The sequence below is a fragment of the Vicugna pacos genome, unplaced genomic scaffold (genome assembly GCF_048564905.1).
Source record: "Vicugna pacos unplaced genomic scaffold, VicPac4 scaffold_20, whole genome shotgun sequence".
Taxonomy (NCBI): Eukaryota; Metazoa; Chordata; class Mammalia; order Artiodactyla; family Camelidae; genus Vicugna; species Vicugna pacos.
The window spans coordinates 97,621,274-97,639,190 of record NW_027328741.1 but is presented as its reverse complement, the minus strand read 5'-3'; the positions used below and the strand labels follow the sequence as shown (position 1 = coordinate 97,639,190).

The 17,917-nt window shown below is 34.8% G+C and overlaps 1 protein-coding gene across 1 annotated transcript in view; it reads right to left on the bottom strand.

Moving 5' to 3' along the window:
- The window catches only part of LOC140693701 (uncharacterized), a 40,240-nt gene extending 22,932 nt beyond the window's left edge, over positions 1-17,308 (bottom strand). The window contains exon 1 of the mRNA XM_072957407.1: positions 17,301-17,308. Within this exon, the coding sequence (XP_072813508.1) occupies positions 17,301-17,308 (8 nt within the window). The remainder of the gene's footprint in view (positions 1-17,300) is intronic.
- Positions 17,309-17,917: the final 609 nt, after the last annotated feature.

Below are 17,917 nucleotides of genomic sequence, written 5' to 3'. Positions count from 1 at the left end.
AATTGTGAATTTTCTCATCTTAAAGTGCTCTTTTCTATACAGTGAATTAAAATGTGTTAAATTTATATTCTATTTAACTGTAACATCAGGTTGTCTGACAGACTATAAGACTGCATAATTTATCCAAAAGTTTAATTGAATTAAACTAAATATCTAAGGAGATATATTATATATATATCTATATATATTATAATATTATATATATGTATATGTATATAAAAATACTAAAAAGTAGCTTATTTTTTGGGGGGTGCACATTGTAAGAGGAGTAGAAATCTATCGTGTCATATTCCAGAGCATTCTGTGCCCACCATACCCTCCAGCCATACACAGGTAGTGTGATTGCCCTGATCACCTACTCCAATTACCCCGCAAGCAAGCTTCATGTAAGGAGCATGACCTCAGTGTTTCACATACAAAAGGGAAACTTAAATCTTCTTAGTGCTGTACTTAGACATTTACACTGAATCTGTCATTCTAGCCAGTGGCAGAAATCTCCAGTTGAGTATGCTATGGAGTTTCCTATTGAAACACTCATCTTCACCCAGCATCTTCATGATGTGTACATGTTAGTGATCAAAATGCTCAAGTACACTTCTACAAGAAAGTACATGTATTGAGGAACACATAAAAAAAGAAGTACCCTAAACTCATTTGCCTTATTGATTGAGTATATTTACATGTTGTCTCTTTCCCGAAACAAGTGGAAACATTTCTTCTTCTACTTTCCCTTTGAATGCAAATTACTAAGGATTTATCTCCTGGAAAATGGGAAGAATGTATTACTCACCTCTACAGTAAAGTGTATAGTATAATACATTATAGTATAATATAATATGTAGCATATATGTTATAGCATGTATAACATAACATATTCTATATGTGGCATGTGTATGTGTGGTAAAGCTGTTCATGCTGGTTGTTGAAATACTTGTCATATTCTCATTGTACTATGGGTGCCTGGGGGTCTGTAACACATCACAATTTTATGTATATTTTGTTCTCTCCTATAGTAATTATCAGGACTAACACAGATCTTCATATGCATTAAGTCCGATCAAAATTTACTCAATGAATAGTATCATCCAAATATATTTAAAATAAAATACAACTACCTGTCCCATGCTCTAAGCTTAAACTTAAAGGAACCAAAAATAATTATAACAATCTCATAACATCCTGAAGGCCTTCAGTGTCGAGGACAGAGAAGTGTCTAAAGTTTCTTTAGAACACAGTTCATCTCTTTCACAATAGATCAATTTTGCTTTTGGCATCTGATAGTTTCTCCTCTGAATGAGCAGCTGACTTACTGAGAGCAAGTGACGTTAGAGCAGAGGAAGGCAGGACACAAATGCTTACTCTTGATTCTGAAACTCACTTTTCTTTTCTGTGAGACAAGGGTTGAGAGTCATAAAACTACAGGCTTATAAGAGGATTTACACTGATTCTTCGTTAAAGGAGTTGTGGGCCAGACTGCCAGTTTTCTATCATTCAATGTCTGCTGCTCCTTTCCTGGATAGAAATGATAGTTGTTCTTATCTGGGAACATTTCCCAGCATGACTTGTAGCTAGATTTAGTGACTAAATTGTAGTCAGCCACATATAAAAGTAAGTGTTACTTGTTCTTTGAGTACAATTTTAAAGGGTTTCAATGCCCTTCTTCATCCTTCTTCTTTTCAGCTGCCCCGGATACATATGCGCTGGCTTGAGGACCAGCATATTGAAAGAACTTGAAAATGGATTCCCACCTCCACCCTACTGCCCTCCTTAACAGAAAAGCAACAGGACTGGTTCCTGACATTGTGCCCTGTGGAGCTGTCATTACAGCTTAATCATTCCACTCACCAGAGAACTCGACATATCACATCACATGTCTTAAGACTATTTAGGATGATGGCACACATTCCAAGCCAACTTTATGATTTCCTTATTGGTGATCTCCTACTATTGAAAAGTAAAATGTCCTCCCAAAGTTTGTTTTCTGACGTTGGTTAAGTGTCCACTATCAGATTGCCATTCTCCCCTCTCTTTTCTCATGTTCTCCTCTGAATGGATAGCCATCCCTTTGTCATCATTTTGTCTAGTTTTCTAATATCCTAACCATTCTCTTAATTTGCAGTTCCATCTCCTGTATACAAGGAACATTATTCTGGAAGACACTTCCCTGAAACATGAGTTTCAACAGAAACTTGGGGGCAAGGGTTCTGCCCATACAGTGAGAACAAGCAATTATAACCTTAAGAGAGCATGGGAATTCTGATGTCACTACTCCATGATTCTTTATTTTCAGTCAATAAATAACATGTACCTCTAATGATGGCTGTATGGTCAGGCAACTCAAGATGGCTGCTCTCTATACATCTCCTGCTTGACTGGTGCCTGCTTCACCTACACACAACTCACATGACTGATCTTCCTTCATATTTGCCCCAGGCCCCAGCTAATGACTGTTCTAGATTTAGAGCAGAACTCACCACTATGCTTATCATAGGGGTGGTAAGAGCCATGACCCTCTGCTGATTACCCTGGTAACCAATGAGCCAACCTGACATCAACTCCCCTATAACTGGTAACCTTTCCTTCCCCACCAGAAGCAAAGACTGCCATCATGTCCTGCCCTCCAGCTCCCACACATGGCAGGATTTTGCTCCAGGACTTTGCTTCAGATGTGCAAGATCACCCTAATCAGTAAACTATTGATTATCTCTGTTGCTGACTCTGGGCTTTTTCTCAGGTCTTGAAGCTGGGCAAGTACAGGGCTTGTAGACCTGCAGGGTGCAGTCCAGTGCTGACATAGCTAATTAATATCCTCACATAAAACACTTTGTTTTTATAAACATAATGTAACTAGTAGCCAAATTGGGTTCAAAAGAATAGAAATACATGGAGATCAGAAGCAACCTTAGCTCTAGGGTCCCTCAGTGGGATATCATGTTACAGCACAAGGCTTGTGGGGAGAAATGAATAGCAGGCACAGCTTTGTCCATCTCTTATCTAATTCTCAATAGTTCCTTCCGCTATTGGACCAACCTGGGATGTGTCTATGTCCATCCAAATACTATCCCTTTCTGAAACTCTTATGAAAATTTCAGTGCAAAGTCATGTTAATTATGATGTTTCACTCATGATGCCACTTAAACATATCATCATCTTGCATTGTTTCAAAATATTGAAAGTATGTAATTACTCTAATTATTTATGTTGCCTTATTTTAGTTGTAATGGCTATATGTTTTTCCAGGTTTATTTTCTTCAATTGTAAAACTGTCTGCTCAAGCAAAGTAGATCTACCCTGTGTTTCACAATGATACCCTGTACACTTTGCCTTCCCAAAATGTTACTTTAAATATTCTATTTGAAGAGTTTTCTCTCTCTTCTCACTCTGTGTGAATAGTGTTCATCCTTCAAAAAGCAGTCAATGCCGGTGACTCCAAAAGTGTCATTCCTCTCACAAAAGAGTATCTGACCTTGTGACTATGCTTATTCTCAGAAAAAAAACATGAATTTGCATAATTTGTTTGGAAGTTTCTATATACAGGTATATCTTATTTTATTGTGCTTCACTTAACGGTACTTTGCAGATATTGAGTTTTTTCCTTACAAGTTGAAAGTTTGTGGCAACCTGGTCTCTGGAAGTCTATCACTGCCATTTTTCCACATTGTATCTCTCTGTCACACTTTGGTAATTTTACCAGTATTTCAAACTATTTCATTGTTATTATATTTGTTATGGTGACCTGTGGTCTTTGATGTTACTACTGTAATTGTTTCAGGGTGCCATGAACCCCACCCACATGAGATGAAAACCAGATTCACAGATGATGTGTGTGTTCTGACTGCTCCACTGACTTGACTGTTCCCCCCTCTCTCTTTCTTTTCTTGGGCCTCACTATTCCCTGAGACACAATAATATTTAAATTAGATGAGTTGATAAACCTACAGTGGCCTCTAAGTGTTCAAGTGAAAGAGGAATCAATCAATGTTTCACTATCAATTATTATTTATTGTTATTTTAAGAAATTGCCAGACATCTCAACTTTCAGCAACTGCTAGCCTGATCTGCCAGCATCGAGGCAAGACACTCCACCAGTAAAAAAATTATGACTCACTGAAGTCTCAGATGATGCCTAACAGATTTTAAAGTATTTTTAATTAAGATATATGTATTGCTTTTTAGATATAATACTATTGCAAGCTAAATAGACTACAGTGTAGTATAACATAAATTTTATATGCACTTGGAAACCAAAAAAATTATGTGGCTCATTTTACTGTGATATGTGCTTTATTGTAGTTGTCTGGAATTGAACATGCAATATCTTTGAGATATTCCTGTATACCTTTTTCTATCATGTATCTAATTATGTCCCTATGAATCTAGTTTCATATCTACCTGTATATCACTTAGTTTGTAAATGCTAAGAAAGTTAATACAATTTTAGGTACCACTTCACACCTACCAGGATAGCTATCATTAAAAAAAAAAAAGACAAGCAATAACAGGAAAGAATGTGAAGTAATTGGAAACACCATACATTGCTTTGAGTCGGGGGGATGTAAAATAGTGAAGCCAATTTGTAAGGCAGCTGGTTCTTCAAAAAGTTAAAGAAAGAATTATCATATGATCCAGCAACTCCACTGTTATGCCCAAGAAAATTTTAAAAATACGTTCAAAAATTTGTACACAAATATTCACAGCATCAATATGCATGATAGCCCCAAAATGAAAACAAGCCAAAGTCTATCAATAAGAAATTGGGTAAATAAAATGTGGTATATCCATACAATACAACATTATTTGGCCATAAAAAGAATGAAGTTCTGATTATGCTAAGTGAAAGGAGTCATACACAAAAAGCCATATATTGGATTCCATTTATATGAAATGTTTGGAATAAGTAGGACAATAGAGAGAGAATGTAGGTCAGTGACGGTCAGGGGCAATAACCAATTGATATATGGTTAAATAGAGGACTGACTAAATTATAAATAATAAGATAAAGGGGTACTTTGAAAAAATCCAATCTAATTTTCCTCTTTTTGTTTATTATTTTTGTTGGCCTTCTTTATCCCTTTTAAATTTTTTAGTTTCTTTCTTTCTTTCTTTCTTTCTTTCTTTCTTTCTTTCTTTCTTTCTTTCTTTCTTTCTTTCTTTCTTTCTTTCTTTCTATTTTCTTTCTTTCTTTCCTTCTTTCTTTCTTTCTTTCTTTCTTTCTTTCTTTCTTTCTTTCTTTCTTTCTTTCAACTGAAGTAAAGTCAGTTTACAAAGTTGTGTCAATTTTTGGTGCACAGCATAATGTTTCTGTCATATATGTATTCATACATATATTTGTTTTCATATTACTTTTCATTTTAGGTTGCTACAAAATACTGAATATACTTCCCTGTGCTATAGAGAAGAAGCTTGTTGCTTATCTATTATATATATAATAGTACATATATCTACAAACTCCTAATTTATTCATTCCCACCTCCTTTCACCCTAGTATCCATAAGTTTACTTTCTATGTCTGTGAGTCTTTTTCTGCTTTGTAAAGAAGTTCATTTGTGTCTTTATTTTTAATTTGTTTTAGATTCCACATATGAGTGATATCACATATAATTTTTTTTTTCTTTCTGGCTTACTTCACTTAGAATGATAACCTCCAGGTCCATCCATATTGCTGCAAATGACATTCTTTTATTCTTTTTATGGCTGAGTGGTTTTCCATTGTATAAATATTCCACAGTTTCTTTATCCAGCCATCTGTCAATGGACACTTAGGCTTCTTCCATGTCTTGGCTACCTGTATATATTGCTGCTATGAACACTGGGGTGCATGTATCTTTTTGAATTAGAGTTATCTCCAGATATATGCCCAGGAGTGGGATTGCTGGATAATATTGTAACTTTATTTTTAGTTTTTGTTAAGGAATCTCCATATTGTTTTCCGTAATAGCTGTACCAATCTACATTCTCACCAGCAGTGTGTGAGGGCTCCCTTTTCTCCACACTCTCTCTTGCGTTTATCATTCATGGACTTTTTAATGATTGCTTTTGGTAGTGTGACCATTTTAACAATATTAATTCCTCCAATCCAAGAACATGGGATATCTTTTTATTTCTTTGAGTTATCTTTAATCCCCTTAATTAATGTTTTCTAGTTCTCCTGATAAAAATCATTCCCCTCCTTGGTCAGATTTATTCCTAAGAATTTTTTTTATTTGGATGAGATTTTAAAAGAGATTGTTTCTTTATTTTCCTTTTCTGATATTTCATTGTTAGTGTGAAGAAATGCAACTGACTTGTCTATGTTAATCTTGTATCCTGCTACCTTGCCAAATATTTTATCAGCTTTATTAGTTTTAGTGTAGAGCCTTTAAGGTTTTCTATATATTGTATCATGTAATCCACATTTAGTGACAATTTTACTTCTTCTCTTTGAATTTAGATTCCTTTTATTTCTTTTTCTTGTCTAATTGCTCTGGCCAGTACTTCCACTACTCTGTTGAATAAAAGTGATGAGAATGGGCATCTTTGTCTTGTTCCAGATTTTAGAGGGAAGGTTTTCACCTTTTCACTGTTGAGTATTATGCTGGCTGTGGGTTTGTTATAAATAGCTTTCATTATGTTGAGATATGTTCCTTCTATGCCCACTTAGGTAAGAATTTTTATCATAAATGATTTTTGAATTTTATCAAATGCTTTTTCTGCATATATTGAGATGATCTTGTGATTTTTGTCCTTTCTTTCGTTGATTTGGTGTATCACATTGTTTGATTTGTGTATATTGAACCATCCCGGTGAAGAATCCAACTTGATCATTGTGTATGATCTTTTTATGTGTCATTGGAGTCTGCTAATATTTTGTGAGGGATTTTTGCATCTATGTTCATCAATGATATTGGCCTATAATTTTCTTTTTTGGTAGTATATTTACGTGGTTTTGATATTGGGTGATGGTGTCTTTGTAGAATGAGTTTGGTAGTATTCCCTCCTCTTCAATCTTTTGGAAGAGTTTGAGAAGGATCAATAGGAGTTCTTCTTTGTATGTTTGGTAGAATTCCCCAGTGAAACCAAATGTAAATTATCTTTGCATTCTTCATAGGATGTGTTAGAGCCTTTATGACTACCACTCTAAAGCAAATAGATATACTAATGGGCTAACATAATTAAAAAACTGGGTAACCACAAATCGAAAACAGGGTACACAGACCTACGGTTGATGCCAAACACATCCCCAATGTGCACCAAATCTCCACTCATTTGTCTTAGAGGCACAGTTCTACAAAGGCACCAGGAGACCAAATCCACCACCTCTGCCTGGGACTAAAATGACAGTCTTGCCTGTGATGTTGCAGGGCCCCTGAGTAATGGTTCATGTTTCAGCCCCTCCTCTGCCCAGAAGACGAGCACCAGCAGTTGTAACGCTCCAGAGCATGCTGAGAAGATGGTTGTGACTGAACCCCGCCTCTCTTCTCACAAGAATGCTCATCAACATTGGTGCAGAGCAACACCCTGTGCACTAGTAGAGATGGCAGCTATGAAGGTTGCAATGCACCCCTCATCCCACATGCAATGGTGCTTTCTATGGAGGGACCCAGATTGATTTGCACTCTCTTCTAGCCACAGCCCGCACCACACTCCAGGCTCCTGAGGCTGCCTGTGTGCAGTCAACCCCAGTCCTCTCCCCAGGCTCATCCGTGTAAGCCTGAGTTCCAGCAGCCCAGCCCAGCCTGTCCCCACTGGCATGCATCTTAGGCTAGGATTCAAAGTGACTCTCACTGCTGGTTTCTCTTAGTTCTTTCTGCTAAGCAGCTGTTGCTGCCTCCTCTGAACCTCTGAAGCTCCTGTTCTGTCCCTGTGGATCTCCTTGCTGGAGAGGGAGCTTCCCAGGGTGAGGGCACTATTCTTTCTATGCTGCTCTCTTTCTGTGAAGAATATCATGCACCAATTTCCTTTTTCTTTCTTTTTTTTCCTCTACCTGGTTTTGTGGGGCTTTCCTTGTATTTCCAAAGTAAGAGAAATTATGTCAAATTTCAGGAGTTATTCTGTGTGAATTGTTCTGTATTTGTATATAATTTTTGGTGTGTTCATGGGACAGGGTGGGCCATGTGTCCTTCTACTCTTGTCATCTTGTCAATCCCTTTTCTGGTTTCTAATTGCCATACATTTTCTTAACAAATAACACCAACTGTAAGTGCATAGCAGTTATATGACTGTCCACTGCTGAGCTTCCCTAAAGAGTCTTAAAGAATGTGAATGGATCTACACTTAAAAGTGCAAGTTTTCAATCTTTGATCTCAATTTTTCAAAGGCATTCCTTGCAGTTGCAGTCAGTGCTTGGCTGTGTGGCTGAAATGCATGAATTCAGTCGGTGAGTTTATTGACGTTGAACAGCAGGAACTTGTAAATACAGACAGTTGAAATTGTCAGTTTACTGATAAACCCTTGCATGGGTAAGCAGTTGAAAGTCCCCTGCAGTCAGCCTTGCAGAGCAATCTCTAGTAAAATGGTAGAATTTCTTAACTTTTTCTCCCCGTTTTCTGCCCTAAAGAAGTCAAATACAATTCCTTGGTTTGACCCATTTTAATTATTCACAAGAAGTACCATGCACAAAATTTTGCAAATGTTGATTTAAGATTAATATAAAATAAGGAGAAACAAAATATGAGGTCAAGCTATGGCCAAAGGTGCTATTTTAAATACCAACATCTAAAATATAATATGGAAATATCCTATCTTTTGTTTCTAAAGTTATTAAATGGAAATAATTCACCTTATCCCACAGGAAAACCACATAACATTCAGATATGAAGATACAAATATGTCTAATTCCTTTTTAAGACTCAAATAAGCTGAATCATCTATAGAAGCAAGTACTGATATTGCCAAGTACTGCACTTCTTTCCATTAAGGCTTTTTAAAATATGCTCATGACAGGTAGCTGAAGTATATTTTAAGTTAGTGTGTTATTTTTTCTTTCTAATTTGTTGGTAGAGATTTCATATCCTTTCACTCATATCAATTTTTATTTAACATGCAAAATCATTGCAGGGGAATGAGCAAACTGCATAAATGATGGTCATTTATTGAGATGGCCAAACTCCCTTAGCCAAGCACTTCCCTTTAGCATAGTTTAATTTAGTATAGTTTAATTTTGTACTGAGAAACAAAGCTGACCTTATGCTTGTGTTTCAGAATTTGCATTTATGCAAGTTTAGTAAAACAGGAATAATTCTATTTGTATTATATTATCACAACCTTTCAAAAGTGTATCTCAAAAAAGTAACTATTTTTATTATTAAGAGATAGCCCAACAAGACGTCATTAAAAATGACATCGAGAACAGACTGTGAAATAAATATTTTAAGGAACAATTAGGCCCTTTGTCCCATTCAATTTCTTGCTGATTAATTTTAACTACCATTAATTGAATTTATCTTCAGCATGCTGAGTAAAAAATACCTTAAAATCAAATGTTTTGTATAGGAAATATTTTTTCTATTTCTACTGTTACAATGGTGAAATAAAGAGACATTACAACCTGAGTTTTTGCTGGTGATTATCATAGTTACAGGAAAGTGGGTAAATGATAAAAATAAATAGTAGTAAATATTTGTTTAATCAGTCTATGTTTAAGTAACTTTTGTTGTCCAGATATAATAAAAAGTCAATAGTTTAAAGTCCTGTTTCTTCCTTCATTATTTATGTGTTCACAGGAAGTTTATTTAATATTCTTAAACCTTGATGTTTTCACCTTGGGAAAAAAAAGCTAAAATAAATTCTGGGTACAATAGAGCCAGTGTTGGAGAATTAAGGAAATAATTTATTTTAGGGCCTGACATGTAACAGTTTGACTACAAATCGTTCCTTCCTTCCCTTCTTTTTCTCTTTAACTCCCTCTCATCTTCCTCTCTCCCTCTCTTCCCTACTTTCTTCTTATTCCTTCCTGAATTTAATAATCAGACTTACTAGCTAGCAGGACCATTTTACTACCTCTGTAGATCCAGTCATCCACAATTATAGCCATCTTATTCCACATTATATTAGTGTGATAAGCACACATATAGATTACTTTTATCAAATATGCAACTTATAGTTTTGATTTTAAGTTAATTAGCTATTTAATTCAGATTGTCCATCATTTCTTAGAAGTCACTGAGTATTCTTTCCAACACTTAAATGAGATATGTAACCAATGGAATTTTTTCAACAGAATAGTGAAATTGAATTTTAACAGTGACATGCAATAGTTTTGTGGATATTTATTGGTAGAATTTTGTAAGATCTCTTCTGTAATGTATACAGTATTTACATTTTTCCACCTGTCAAAGAACTCCAGGATTTGATAAGAGAGATTCTAATGGATCATGTGTTAAACTGCATTGGTTGCTTGATCGTTATAAAAGCATGTTTAATCATTGCTGTTTTTGGTAGTGGCTTTACCAAAAATTCTGACAAATTTAATTGTGATAGTTAACAAATAATTGATAGATTATGTGTTATCATATAACATAGAATGAATAATTGAATACAAAAAATTCAACATGACTACTTCTACTCTATTGAAGTGTTCATATTGACAACTACCATCTCCTTGCACAATAGTTGCCTTTAGTTAAATGTCTTGAAAAACATTATTTGGAAAACTCAAGGTCGTCGGGAGCCAGAAACTTTAATGTGCAATTCATTTTCACAATTTATGGTTCTAAGAGAGTTGCTCCAAGTCAAGATGAGGGAATCTGTTAATCAAAATTGGCAGAGAGGTACAGAGAGGATTGCTTCCAGGTAGTTTTCTTTTTTCAAAGACACACAGGCATTGTGTGAACAAGACACTTCTGTTGTATTTGTTTTGAATTAAGATTTTATTGATGATTTCTGATCAAAATAATTTATACATTTTAAACTTGCACTGAATGAAGGGAAAATCTGCACAAGATGGATTGGTTAGATTGAACTTTGTATTCTCTTTTGACAAGTGTGTGTCCCTATACTTTTGCATATAGATCAAGAACAATATTTCAAAGCATTCTCGCCAACAGCAAGCAGATCTCCAATTTAGAGTGTCTTGTCTTGCTTTTAATTTGCGTTTAGAGTGTACCTTATTCTAGTTGGGAAGTTGTAGTCTCACTTCTGTATGTGGAATAGTGAAGCTGTTTATATATCTGAACTTGTTATATGTTGGTATCATTGTGTCTGTTGGGGACTGGGAAATAAATAAGCTTAATAAATTGATTCAATATTGAGTGTGTTTGAATTTAATGAAACCTAAATTGTACTGATTAATTCTCAACACTATAATTACAGGTTAATTTCAGATCACTGAATTGTTTTACTTATATCAGGGCATCACAGATAGGTTAGAATGATATGTTGTAATATTTTGGATACAGTTATTTTGGTTTTCACACTAATTAAAAGTTTTACCTCCATCTCTGCCAAGGACAAAGGGACAAGAATACAGTTTTTTAGAAAATGATACATTTGTAGACCATTTGATGTTTCCATAGAACTGCATGAGCATTTGCTTATAAGAAGGAATTATGCTCCTCTTTTTACTGTACAGATTAAAGACAAGTCAGGAGAGAAAATATTAATACAGACAATGAGAGGGCAAAAGCAATATAATTTGTTAATTACTACAGGAATGTAAAATAAAGGTGAAAATGTACATCAGTGAAGGTTAAACTAAATCTTGAATTGTGAAACAAGCTATAACCATGTAATTAAGCTGAACTATTTACAATTGTTCAAATGCTTTAAATTTTTTTAATCTCAAATCTTTACTCAGAATGTTCTTGCCTGTTTCCTATTAGCATGTTATTTATTTTGAAGATTTTTCAGAAATGCTCCATATTATCCTACTGTAACTCTCCTCTGAACTACCCTCAGTAGAGTTAAATGTTTCTTCCATTGTGCTCCCTTAGTAGATAGTACATACCTTTATCATATAACTATTCAGATACTTGTTTATCTCTTCAGCTTGACCTTAATCCCCTAGAAGTCAAAGCTTTTTCTATTTTTTCCATATCTCCATTTCCTAGTGCATGCTCCCAGATTTTATTCCTCTATTCAAACCTTACTATTGAATCTATACTGGAAGTATCTTCTCAAGACACTCTTTGGGGAACCTGTTTTTATGACTTATACTATCAGCTCAAGACATCTCTCATTATACCTCTAACTTCAATCTGATCACCTCCTCTGAAGTTTGACCTATACTCAGCTTTCCGTCTGACATCTCTGCTTTAGTGCCAGAAAAGGTGTCTCTAACACATTTTGCAAACTCATCTCATTCCTTCCATAAACTATGTCCCCTGTTTTGCTGCTTAAGCTCAGGTTTAGGGGTCATCCTTGATACTTCTGTATTCCTTAGTTCTCACATAAAAAATATCACCAATTCCTGATTAGTACATTTCCAAAAAACACCTTCTTGATCTTCAACATCATGACCACCACCCAGCATCTTCTAATATCTTTCTCTCCTTTTATTCACTGAATTTCAGTTGCACTGGACTCTGGTGTACTGAAGACTGTGACTTTTACCCATCTCAGTACTTAAATGTGATGATATTCTATCAGAAAAACATGAATTTGAATTCTTGGGCATGGCTATATCCTTCTCTTCACTCAGCTCTCAGGTTGATTTACTTCTTTTAAGGAAAATACTGGGCTACAAATTCTATATAAGAATCTGCTACCCTGATTGTTTTCTTACAGAGAATTTGTCTCTTTCTTAGTGCTTAAAATCTCATTATTTTGTATTCAGGTCTGCCTTTATTATATAATATTCATTTCCCCATTCTAATTTAAAAAACACAAAGATAGTAATCATCTCACCATTATGTACCAAACATGTAGAACAAAGCCAAGCACATAAGAACACCATAAATATTTGTTAAAAAGATGAATGCATAGATTGAGAAAGAATCAAGAGAAACACCATAATCAGAAGGATAGAGGGTGCTATAATACAAGCTTCATGGAGGGAAGCATATTTTGTTTTATACATTATATCCCTTTGTCTAAGGATATTCTGATGTGTTATATGTATTCAATATTTGTTGAATAAATGTTAGAATTTAGAAAGCAATGCCTAAAGCAGTTTTGAATGACAGCATCAATGTCAGGATATAGATTCAAGAAAAATAAAATTAAATTCTTCCACATACATGAGACACTTCAGTTTTTACAAAATTTCTGCTAACTATATTCACTGCCTTATCAATCAGTGAATAAAAGGGGTAACAGCAGTTTTTTGTGTCACTGTATAAGATAATGTAATCAAGATAATGAAGAAGCAGAAACAACTTAAAATCAAGGAACACAGTAATAAATGGATTAATTAACAAAATGACTTTCATGGAGAAGAAAAAATAACAAAAAGCACTCATTTTAAATTTTGATCTGTAAGTAACAAAAGCAAAAAGAAGAATTTAAAGAAAAAAATTAAGTATGCATTTAATGGTATAAAACTTCTATTAATATTGGTTTTCTGTCACTTCATACAGTAGTTATCCAACTGCAAAACTGCAATAACAGCTTTCACATTTATTTCTTCTTAAAGTCTATGCTTTAGGCTAATTTCTCCTATCCCATTTCTGTTTCTTTTCACTCTTTCCAGAAGGCAATGGAAAAGATTTCTAAATAACTACAGCATTTGCCCAGTTCACAATGGAGGAAAAAATGAACAGCGTAAGGAGCTAAAAATCATCTATAGTCTGAGTTTTAACTTTCAGATGATAAGCAATACTCAATCTATTCTAGATTCTATTTTAGAAAGAACGAGAGGAGTAAATATGATATAATTAAATGCCCATCCAAATAAATTTCAGAAATACACATAAATAGATTTTTAAAAAAGTTATCATAAAAGCATAATTTAAATTACAACTTAAAAAAGGCTTAAATTTAATCCAATTAAGCTACACATAACTTAGTATAAAGTTCAGTGTGAGGATCTTATTAAATAAGTGTTTTTTCTAAGTCTTCTCAAAAAGCAAGAACATTATATTTCTTTCCATATGCTTAATGATATTTGTTTTGTAGCGTACTCTGATAGACACTAAAAAAATTCCTTTTATGGGCCCCAAGATTCCTGACATCACAAGGAAATGATTCATTTACAACTTGGGTAACAGATGAGTTTTTTAAGCACTGATTTGGGGCTATTGTTAATAACAAGGTACATGAAAGTTTCTTTATAAAACTAAAATTGTATAATAAGGGAGGGTTTATTATAGTAAATGGTAAATGTATAATGTAAGTTTTTTCATGGAATCCCACACTTGGAACCTGGGCCTATTTTTTTCCCTTTGAATAACAGATTCTTCCCTAAATCATTTGAAATCTGTTCCCTGTAAATTTTAAATAGGATAACATTATTTTGTTATAATAGAGTAGTGTAAATTTAAGCACAACCATTCTGTTTCAATTATAGAAGTGTCATTGGGATTTCATTACACAATTTGAAAGACTGACAGCAAAAACCACCTGCATGTTCCTGATCTGGTAAGGAAGGCCTGGCTCCTCTAGACCAGGGTTTCTGGACTTTGGCATTATTGCCATTTTGGATGGGATTGTGCTTGTGTGTGTGTCTGTGGTGGGGGGGAGTGAGGAGGAATGCTGACTTGTACATTTTATGACATTTAGCTGCATCTTATATGAAATCGCAATAGCATTTCACTCCTAGTATGACAATCAAAAATCTTTCCAGATCTTACCAAATGTCCCAGGAGAGAATTACTCAAGGTGGAGACCTACTGCTTAAAAAAAAAAAAAAAACTCTGAGCAAACCACCTAGCCACTTAAAAGCATAATCCTTCAGCCTCTCTTCCTTGGAAACCTGGTGGAATCAGTGCTGCAGCTGTCACCCATTCCCTACGAAAATCACTGCCTTTGTATGAAGTAGTAAAGCTGAGATATTGCACTTAAGAGCTCACTACCAAGCAGTGAGCAATCTCCTCTCTACAAACATCATGGACTCAAGTCAGGGGCCCTTTATCCCTTGCCCTCTTCCTCCACCGTCTAAGGTAGATGGAGGTAATAACCAGATGTGCTTTATTCAATCTATGGTTTCTGCTAATAGCCACATTAGAGAAATGAAGCTGCTCTTGTTGGTTTAAAAACTGATCCCCATACATAGAGTGCAAAGAGAGACTGAAGAAAGAGGCAAACCACTCCAGACTGGTATGTGGCAGGTTTAATAAGCATGGGAAGTTACACATGAGGTTTGTCTTGGGTGGCTATGGGACAAATAGACTTCTGAACCTGCCCACCAGAATCTTAAAAGTTTATTTGGAGGCCTTTACTGGATTCAGTCACATGTACTTTCCAGATTGTCTCCATCATACATTGCTTTCTCAAGGCTGTGTCCTTGAAAACAGCTCCAGCTGTGGGAGAGGTGGTCAGAAGGTACATGGCAAGGGCAGAGGAGAGGGTGAGGAGCCTCTGATTGGTGGGTCCAGCTCATGAGTCAGCTGAAGTCACATCCTCTCATTGATGACCTCCAATAGCTCTTTGTTTCTTTTTTGAAGTTCAAAGATCAATCTTTACCTAAGCTTTTATTAAGGACCTGTGTGTGTTAATAAGCCAGGCCTGTTGACATTTTATATCTATTTAAAAGACCATGGTGATGTGTCCTTCCATAGATTGTGATCACATGTAACCATAGGTCCACAGTTTCTGCTCTGGAGAAAATAATAAATAGGAACAGTGCAGAATCCCACCTTTAGATGAGCAGCTAACTTCAGAGGTGGCTGACAGAGGACAACGTCAATAAGCAGGCTAGTACACTCTCATCCATCCTCTCTAAGAAAGAAGCAACCTCAGCTCAGGGTCTCTAGAATTTCTAACAGGTGAAGAAAGCCACATTCTGGCAGAAGGCATGAATAATGAACTTAATATCTAGATCTCACTTGATATTTTATTTGTCAAGGAAAACTTATCGAAATAATTTTGTCCAATTCCTGTTGATCAGTGTTGTATCAGTTATTTTGTGTTGAATAAAAGAAACACCAGGAAACTTAACAACTTAAAAAGAAAACCACTACTTCTGTCAGGTTCTCTAGGTCAAAGCAAGTCATAGACAAGCCCAGATTCACAGAACTGAGAAGCAGATTCCATCTCTTGAATAGGAGGTGCTGTAAAATATGTTAGTCATTTGTTTTGTAATTTTTCTTAGATGTTCTGAATTTCATTAATTTTGCAGTTAAAACAATTAAATGAGGTGTTTTTCAAAGTAAGAAAATATCCTTAATTTTGGCAGAAGCTATGAAATTTATAATATGGATTTGCACAACGTTTATAAATGATTCTATTTGAAGAGCAGGCATAGACAATTGTATTTTATAAAGCACCAAGCCCAGGAATGAGGTACTGCTTCTAGGAAAATTGACTGCAAGCCTTTTTCCTACTTATTTCTTTTTCTTCCTTTGTTCTTTCCAGTCAAATTCTTGATACATGAATGTCTTCAGGTGGTAGAATAGAAGTAATTTTTTAAAATAACATTAAATAAATATTTTACTATATCCTCTTACACAGTTTCCTGTAATATTAATCTATAGGTTTATTCACTTTTAGGGGAAATCATGATTCCATTAATGTGCCCAGGATCTTTTAAAGAGTGTTTTCAGTTCTTATTCAGATAACAGATGCTCCGAGGCTATGTAAACTACATAACTTTCTCTCTGCCATGCCAACAATTATAAGCACTTTGCTTATGGCTTATTTCTGTAGCTTTTAATATATAAAAATTCTAAATTATATGATTTTATATTTGGTGTCTGTGTATTTGCAAACATACTCTTCACATGGAGATTTTGCTTATAAGCTTAAAAATGACCGAAATATTCATATAAAATTATAGATTTAGGAGCCCTATAAAGTTTGCTATTCTATGATCATATATATATTACATATTTTTCTCTTAAAAAGATAAGATATATTACAAATGTACTCTAAGACTGTAGATCTAAGAATAAAGGCTTATGCCGCAAAGAAATAAAGCACAGTAGGAAAAAGGACATGAAGAAGGGATATAAGAAAGATTGAAGCCATTAAGTAAGAAAGGACAGTAGAAAAGAGGATGAGGAGGAGAATGATATAGAGTAGTTTAAAAAATAACAAAAAAAGTATATGTTTTCTTTCCTCTTTTTCATAGTTTTATGTGCTTTTATTGTTTTCAGAGTAAGCCACACAGTAAAGGAAAACCCACATTCTATTGCTGAATACTCAAGCATGCTTTGAAAGTAGCCATGGTTTAAACTGTGTGGGACAGCAGAATAATTCGATGGACTTGAGCTCAGGCCTAGTCCTACCCCGACATTTGCCATCTGAAATGAGCTGGGGAAGCCTCCCTGAAACTCATTTTCTTCAACAGGAAATTGAACATGATAATAGTTCCCTGTTAGTGTCAATGTAAATTTTGAATTTCTTTTTTTAATTGCAATCTTTTCTTGAGGTGAGTAGGGGCCAAGGTAATTTGGTCTGTTTTTTTGGTTTGTTTGTTTAATGGCGGTCCGGGATTGAACATAGGACCTCGTGCATGCTAGGCATGCACTCTACCACTGAACTCTACCCTACCCCTCAAATCTGAATTCTTGAAAAATTAAAATATGTACAGAACAGTGTAATAGTCCAATAAAGGGTAGATATTTTACAAATATACACCAACATATTTTTGAGGAACCACTTTTTATTCTGTTTCTGGTATACAAGAAATTTTTATATTTGAAGTAAATAAAATATATGCAGATACTTGAGAAGTCAACCTCCCAACCTTTACTCAAACTTTAAGCAAATATGTCTAGATTGTTTAAAACTTCAGGGATGTCAAAAAATTTCAGTTGCATCTTGTTTATATTTGTTTTTTGACAAAATCAAGAGTTTAAAAATGTTAGTGTACAGTTGATTCACCAATACTTAAATACTTAAA